A 7848-nucleotide genomic window follows, 5' to 3' on the forward strand; every position below is an offset into this window, starting at 1 on the left:
CACTCCTGGCACAGACTCAAATTCAGTTTTCAACCCTTGTAAACGTGCTCATTTTCCAGATTATCCATTGAAAACTTTAGGACCAAATTCAGTAGCCTTTTAGCCAAAAACGGCCTTCAGACATGCACACAACCTTCTCTTGATAGGCGACAGAGATCCACAGAGCTAGAAAGGTGAACCGAACAGAGAAGAGAGAGGGAGAGAAGAGAGAGAAACTTTGCCCCTGTTAGACACTTTAGAGAGTTGGAAACAGAAATGGACAAGCTCCAACTATCTTGGGTCTCCCAGTTTCCGCTGTGAAGTGGCAAGGGGCTTCCCCTCACTTGGCCTGGCACACAAGGCTCTCCCTGACACTCCTGGCCGCGCCCAAAGTGGAGAACTGAACTTGTGCGGTCTCCCCCTGGTTCACCTGGGAGGCCTGCACGGGGCGGAGGGATCTCCAGGGAAGACGCGTGGGAGGGCGCTAAAGGAAATGTAAAAGTGCCAGAGAAGGCCCCTGAACTTCCAGCTAGAGCTAGAAACTTTTTCTTCGAAACCAACTTTGCAACCTGTCAGAAAAAGCTTCCCGCTGAGAAAGTGCTCTGGGGCAGGAGCTCACACTTGACTGCAAGCCGCCGCGCCTGGGGGAGGGCAGCTGCGAGACCCTCGCACCCTGTGTCCGCTCACCTGCGATGTCCCAGAGCTGCAGACGCACCACTGTATCCGGGTCCCAGTGCAGCACCTTGAGCGCGAAGTCCACGCCAATGGTGGCCCGGTAGTGCGAAGAGAAGTTTTGGTGTACGTAGCGCTTGATGATGCTGGTCTTGCCCACGCCCAGGTCTCCGATCACCAGCAACTTGTACAGGTGCTCCTTGTGCGGGGCCTGCATCCTGGCTGCCTGCCCGCCTTGCGGTGCCTGGCGGGGAGGATAGCGCAGCCTGGGCTCGGCGCAGGAGAAAGACAGGGAGCGCAAGTGTGGGCTCAAGGGAGAGCAGACAGCGGCGGGGCGGGGGCCGAGGGGCGGAACTCCTCCCCCTGGGGTTAATCCTCCTTCCTACTCTGCGGTCTTGGAAAGGGGTGGAGAGAGGAGCGATTCCAGAGGCTGAAGCTAAGGGCTTGCATGTTAGTGCCTGTTGCACCACTTCTTTGTACAGCGCATTATAGTTTCCAAAGAGCCTTTCTCTCCTGCGATCTTGGCCACAAACCTGTGAGGTGTGGCTCTGTGTTCCCCGTCCTGCTTGGAGAAAGCAGTGTCCGGAAGTTCTGTTTCTGGAGGCCGGCAGGTCCTCACTCTATCCTGAGAGGAACTTGTAAAAGCAATGGGAATGGCTGGATCAGTAGGCATGACACGTGTGTTTAGGTCCTAAACATTCTAGGTTTGAGTTGAGTGACTTTCGGCAAGCCTTCGGAGCTTCCCTTGGTTCTGTTCTTCTTCATTGAAGTGATAATATTAGCTATCCAAAAGCTATGACTGGGGAACTCAGCACTCACTTCTACTGTGTTGTGAATGGTCCAACCTTGAAGGACAACTGGTCTGAAATTGCTGAGGGCAGCCATGATATTTAGCCATTTCTCTCATGAAGACTCTAAGCTACACTAAGGGTGGAAACAATTGTTCTGTTGATTGCATAAGTAATAGTGAGCGTTTATCCCAGCCTTGTTACCTGACAGAGTTCTTACAGCTTGCTTTACTTAATCATCACCACCACCACTCCCAATCTCAAAAACAAGTACCATTCTCATTTCAATTTCACCATTGTAAGAGCTAGGTATTAACCTTGTAAATAATGTACCCAGGATCAAAATTTCATTAAGCTCAAAGTTAAAACCTAGCTGGAACTTTCAGGTGCCTTCCCTAAGGGCAAGAGAAGGCTGTCCTGGGGACACTGGCCAAGCCCTGTGAAGCATCTAGGCAAGGCAAGAAGTACAGCCACTTTGTTTCATTTGGGATTTCTTCTCATTTATTTATTTAACCAACACACATTAAGTGTCTACTACTTGTCGTGAAGAGCCGAGTGCTTGGAACAATAGAAATAATAACTGAGGCAAAGGTTCCTGGCTGCCTCTGTATACGGCAGAGAAGGGGATATGAACAGTTGGCCTTTTAGAAAGAGTGAGAGTTCAGTAGAGATTTGAAGGGACATGCGGGTGTTGGGGACGCATGTTCTATTTATAACAAGGTTTTTATATTCAAGTGTGCTGAGAATGAAGTTCTGGACACATTATCTCATTTCATCTTTCCAGTTCCCTTATGAAATTGGATTGTCTGCTCAGTTTATAAATGAGGAAACCAAGATTACAAGCAAACATTGCTACAAAACATAAACACAGCCCCGTGTAAAACAGGGAAGGGAAAGTTTTCTGTCCTCCTCCTGCGACGTGATACACCTGAGCCTTCAGCCTCCACAGTGACCCAGAAGTAACTAGATGCCCTTCAAGTGTGTGAACTAGACAAAATTGTACAAGTTCTCTGAACCATAGTTTCCAAATCAACAAAGCAAGGATAATTGTAACAGCCATGTGATAACAGTTGTTGAAGAGGATAGATAAAATGTGTAACAAAGTGCTAGGCTCCTGGTAGCTGCTGAACCAACCAGGACTCTTAACTTGAATGCATTACAAGCTTCAAACACTGTTGACAATTTTTTCTAGTGCAGCCTTGTATCCCCGCAGGCAGTAGTGGGGAAGCTTTTTGCTTGAAGGGTACTAAGTGAAGGTGTGTGGAATTACATTGATCTGTGTCCTATCTGTGTACTTAGAGATAGGCCTCATTCCTTGGTTTCTGCCCACATAGGTACACAGCAGGCAGATTGTATCTAACAACGGAGACTAGCTTTCTGGACTTGCAAGAATTAGCCAACACTGTGACTTCACTTCGCAGGGGGGGAAGTTCCGAAACTAGAGGTGCTTCAGCCTTCTGTGGCACCTGTGAAATTAGGGACGATGATGAAATAAGAATGTTATCAGATGCAAGATCTAAAGATCTCAAAGGCAAGTTCAGTCTGGGCTAGCAGCTGATGGCAAAAGAAACAAGGAGAGGGATAGAGGTTTGAGTCATAGCATAAGCCGGCTGTTGGATCACATGTTCCAGTCTGTTTTCCAAATTATGGTCCCAACTGAATCTTCCTCACACTTATCTCCCCTTTTGATAGGGGTATATCAGAACTCAGACATCTAAATTTATGATGTTGGATTGGCAAGGTCCCCACAGATTTCATAGAATCTGAGATTTATAAAATTGTGGAGATGGAGATGTTTAAACAACAACAGCAGCAAAAAATACAGAATTAGACCCGAGGTTTAATTGGGATCCTGAAAGGTCTGCCTCACTGCCCGTGTGGGGGCAGGGGACAGTACTCCAGGAGAGTGGTCATCTATTATGAGCAAGCCCCTGGAAAAGGAGGAAGTCTTGCAATTTGTTTCCAGGGCTATTCTTTTAGAGCGCGTGTTAATTCTTCACAGAGGGGAAGAAATTACTTGCAGGGTATATTTTTAAATCTCATTGACTAACATGACTTAGTGAGCAGTGCAATCTAGCAGTTCAGTGGGATCATTGTAAAAGGGACTTGAGGTTTCTGAACCTGGAAGTACTCCAATTGCAGCCATCCCACAATGGCCCCAATACCCAAAATGAGATTTTTTATTTTTAATTTGCTCTGCACCTATTTAGAACATTTAACAGGAGTACTATGGAAGCACCAGCTCAGAACAAACCCTTCCTCATTGTACACTTTTCCAAGCAAAAAGCCTCTCCAAACTCATGTTTCAGAGAGCAACCTTTCTGAGCTCCCTGCCTTGCTTCAAATATATTCCTTTTTCTGAGGACTGGGTTACAGATAGAGAGCTACAGGGTGGGAACAAGCTTTCTGCTAGAAGCAGCAATAATCTGATGGGAGATTGCCTTCACTTCCACTCTGCCTCTCCCTTTACCAGTGATGGTGCTTTATAAGAGCCCATCTGGCTTGGATCCCAACCACGAAGACTCCCAGATCTTCAACACAAACTACTAATACGAGCAACAAGGACTATACCCCAACTGCCAAGGAGGCCACAGGGAATTGGATGCCATCGGAGGCCGAGTACTCTGAGGTCACCCACCCCCAACCGGAGCTTCCGCAGGGGATGGAAGAGGTCCAAACACCACCGCACAGAAACCAACGTCATCGGAAAGACAACCAGAAGCCCTGAGCGGTCCGCAGAAACAGAAGAACAATAAACGTCCTTCGGGACCAGGGAGGAGAGCTTTCTCTGGTCCGAGCCTGGCTCCACCTCTGGACCCCTGCCCTCCCTCGCAGTGACCATCGGGATCGCTTCGAAAACCCCTCACAGCAAACAAACAATCATACAAACTAAAAAAAAAAAAAAAAAAAAAAAAAAAAAACCCTAAAATAAATAGACAAACAACAGAAAGTAGAGCTTGAAATCTGACAGGAAAGAGCTGGCATGGATTGGCTCATGCCTTGCTGGGTGGGACACAAAGATTAGTCACTCCTCACCATGGTGTTGAGGATTTTCCTGCACACCCCCCCCCAAAAAAAAAAATGTTCTGCACATTAAATGTCGACAAATATCTTGTTAGAGTTACAAGCCAGTCTAGATTATCCCAAAATCGGCCAAGATCAACAAAATTATACTTCAACACAACAAATGGCTAAATACTAAAATGAAATAGACATGAGACAGCTGAATGGTACCCTATAGCCTTTTCAAGGTATATGGCAGTCGGTCCTGTATATAAACTAAAATTGAGATGTCAATGAGCTAATCATAGGTTGTGGTTAGGACTTGTTTTTTGTTATTTTGTTATTTTGTTCTTTTGTTGTTGTTGTTGTTGTTGTTGTTGTTGTTTTTTAACATACTGGTTACTCAAAACTATGTCAATTCCATAATATTGCAAATTGCTGTTGATGTTATATTGGGACTCTTAATTGACTGCGATGATATTATACCAGCTCCGACTTCGGACCAGAAATGGTCTCCCCAAGAAACTGTTCAACCCATCCAGACAATAAGTAACTGGACTCCATGCTTAATATATGTTTGCAAGGAAAGAATCTTGATTGAATTTGAACTGTAATGCTGCATCAAGGTGGAGGAATCCACCAGGGGGGAGGGGGAGGGGTGGGGGGATTCCCAAAGCCTATGAAACTGTCACATAATGCTAAATATTAATTAAAAAAAAAAAAAAAAAAGAGCCCATCTGTCCCAAGCTGGAAATCCACTTGCCCAAAATACCTCATGACACTCCATAGGTGTACTCCAGCCTTTTCCTTCCAGAAGCTACCAAAGAGCCAGTCTCCCCTCCGCTGGGGAGGTTGTGCCATGTAGCTCCTCCGCACTGCACCATAGAAACCAGTTTTCTGCAGTTACTCTCTAAGAGTCACTGGCAATGTTTTGACAATCTTACTATGCTCAAATTGCTAAACTTCAGCATACCCACTCCCTCCTGAAGAACAGAAATGCACGTGACTCGAGCCTGTGAGGAGTATGTAAGACAACAAACCACACAGAATTAAAGTCTGGAATGGTATCCCAGAAGGCACAGTTAAGATTTCTCGAAGCCTCTACTTCCTTGCTGCCTAATGCGGGTATACATGTTTGCCTTTTTTAAACAGAAGAACTCATTGAAATCTCTGGCAATTGCTTTGCAAATATAAATTTGAAAGAACAAACCCTCGTATTTCCCTCTCAGAGGTGCTGTACCAGGTGAACTCCTGTGAAGTAACCTTGTTTGCTTTGGCCAGTAAGAGAGCCATAGGGAGTTATTCATTAGCTTATGTGAGTTTTCAATTACCGCACCAAAGATATTCCTAAATGACTACACGATAGGGTCCCAAAGACTCAGAAAATATAAGCTTATTTTCTTACATTAAATCAAAGAATAGTTATTTATTTATTTATTTTTGTTTGAAAAGTGTGGAGAGAGGATCAATCTTCCACCTCCTACTTTACTCGCCAAATGCCCACAACAGCCAAGACTGGGCCAGGCCAAAGCCAAGAGCCTCAAATCAACCAGCTCTGCCATGTGGGTTTCAGGGACTCAACCCCTGGATCTGTCGACGGTTGCCTCACAGAGGCAGATCAGAAGCAGAGCCAGAACACAAACCAACTTCAATCTGGGATGAAGGCATCCCAGGCAGTATCTTAACTGCTATCCCAATGCCAAATGTGAGAATGTGTATCTTTAAAAAGATGAAGTTTACCCTGGAGGTGGCCTGTTTAAGATAGCTGTTTAATTTTTAACTTGAGCTGGCACTCTTGAGAGCGATGAGGAATTATTAATTATTACAGCAAACAACAGGAATAAACCATACTGTCCTAAGGAATATTCATCCTGAGGTAGGGGCCTAGCGATCCCAAATTGGATCTACATCTTACATTTGTATTTGAAAGATTTCCTAAATCACATTTGAACAAGTAGACCTGTCAGGTTAAGGCTGCTGCTCATTTCTCTGTTTTTCTTCAAAGACTTTCCCTTTTACTCAGCAGGCTTCGTCTGAAACTTGTGCTAACTTCTAATGAGAGTTACGCCCTGTATCGATTCAGGATTTCAGCACTTGTCTGGAAGCGGGCAACAACATTCGGGTTATTGGAGAGGGTCCAAGATGAATTCAGTGTGGGAAGCTGTTGAAACAAATTCATGTCAGTCTATGAGCATTTCAGTAAAGATTTCCTTTTTTTCTCTACAAGGAAGGATTGTATTGGGATCCATACTTGTTGTCATCAGAAACTGATTACAGGTAAATATTTGGACTCAGCATTAGTGTGCATCAAGGAAAATAGATAATGCCCAAATTTTCAACAGTTTTATCACCATGCAAAATTAGGCTTCACTGCTGTACACGTTAAACTTGTGTTAGATGTGAATTGGGGCCGTGTCTGAGTTGGAACTCATTTTCATCCTAACCTCCCTAAAGTGGATGATGCAAAAGGAGATACAAAATGGGTAAAGGCAAGTATCTGAAAAGAACGCATAGCAAATGATTCTATGTGTACAGGAATTCTAACTTCGCTATGCTGGAGGTATACATTAAGCCAGAACCTTTACCTTAGTATATTTACTTAATCCTCCTAACTTCTTTTGATTATAAAACACATAGAGGTCTCAGCAAACTTATATAATGTTCCAAAGGCCACAGACACGAAGCAAAAGAGTGAGAACTGCCATCCCTAATTCCTAAATTCACACTTTTTCTAATATGTCACACACCTAGATCATGGGATAAAATCTGGATTTCTACATCTACTCAAGGGTTTTTGCTACTCTACTACTTGATATTTAGGCTGCAAATACAAAGGCTTGGTTTAATAGCTGTTTTGCAATGCCCTGTAGTTCGAAGATAAGAAAGATCCCACAATTACTCAACAAGTCAGGCAAAAATTAACGCTAGTAAAAATTACATAAATATTTGTGAAAGTTATCTGATACAATATTTGTAGCACACATACTCCAAGAAGTCTATTTCTGGTGCTCACAGGAAATGCCTGATTCTGAAGCTGTCCAGTGAGTGAAACCCCAGTCCGTAACAAGCAATGAGCCAAGGACTGGTGTGGCATAGTGCAGCTTAGATAATGCAAGAGAAAGTATTAATCAAGAAACATTTATGTGCAGAGCATGGTAATAACATTTTTTAAGAGTCAGAGATTGAATCTGTATTCATGTAAAAAGATATGTAAGCTATGAAATTTTCTAAATGCTTTACTTCTAGCTAGAACATCAATATACATGCATAAGATCCTTTACCTACCCCATGATCTCTTTCTCAAACTCTCACTTTTTTAAAAAGATTTGTTTATTTTTATTGGAAAGTCAGAGGTACAGAGAGAAGAGAGAGGAAAAGCTGTCTGCTGGTTCACTCCGCAACTGAC

At 43.9% G+C, this 7848-nt stretch overlaps 1 protein-coding gene across 1 annotated transcript in view; it reads right to left on the bottom strand.

The window, feature by feature from the left end:
* Nucleotides 1-1104, bottom strand: part of RAB38 (RAB38, member RAS oncogene family) — a 58267-nt gene extending 57163 nt beyond the window's left edge. The window contains exon 1 of the mRNA XM_004589819.3: nt 667-1104. Coding sequence (XP_004589876.1) covers nt 667-868 — 202 coding nt within the window. The 5' untranslated portion in view covers nt 869-1104. The remainder of the gene's footprint in view (nt 1-666) is intronic.
* Between the last annotated feature and the right edge of the window lie 6744 nt (nt 1105-7848).

Source organism: Ochotona princeps, chromosome 4 (assembly GCF_030435755.1).
Source record: "Ochotona princeps isolate mOchPri1 chromosome 4, mOchPri1.hap1, whole genome shotgun sequence".
Taxonomy (NCBI): Eukaryota; Metazoa; Chordata; class Mammalia; order Lagomorpha; family Ochotonidae; genus Ochotona; species Ochotona princeps.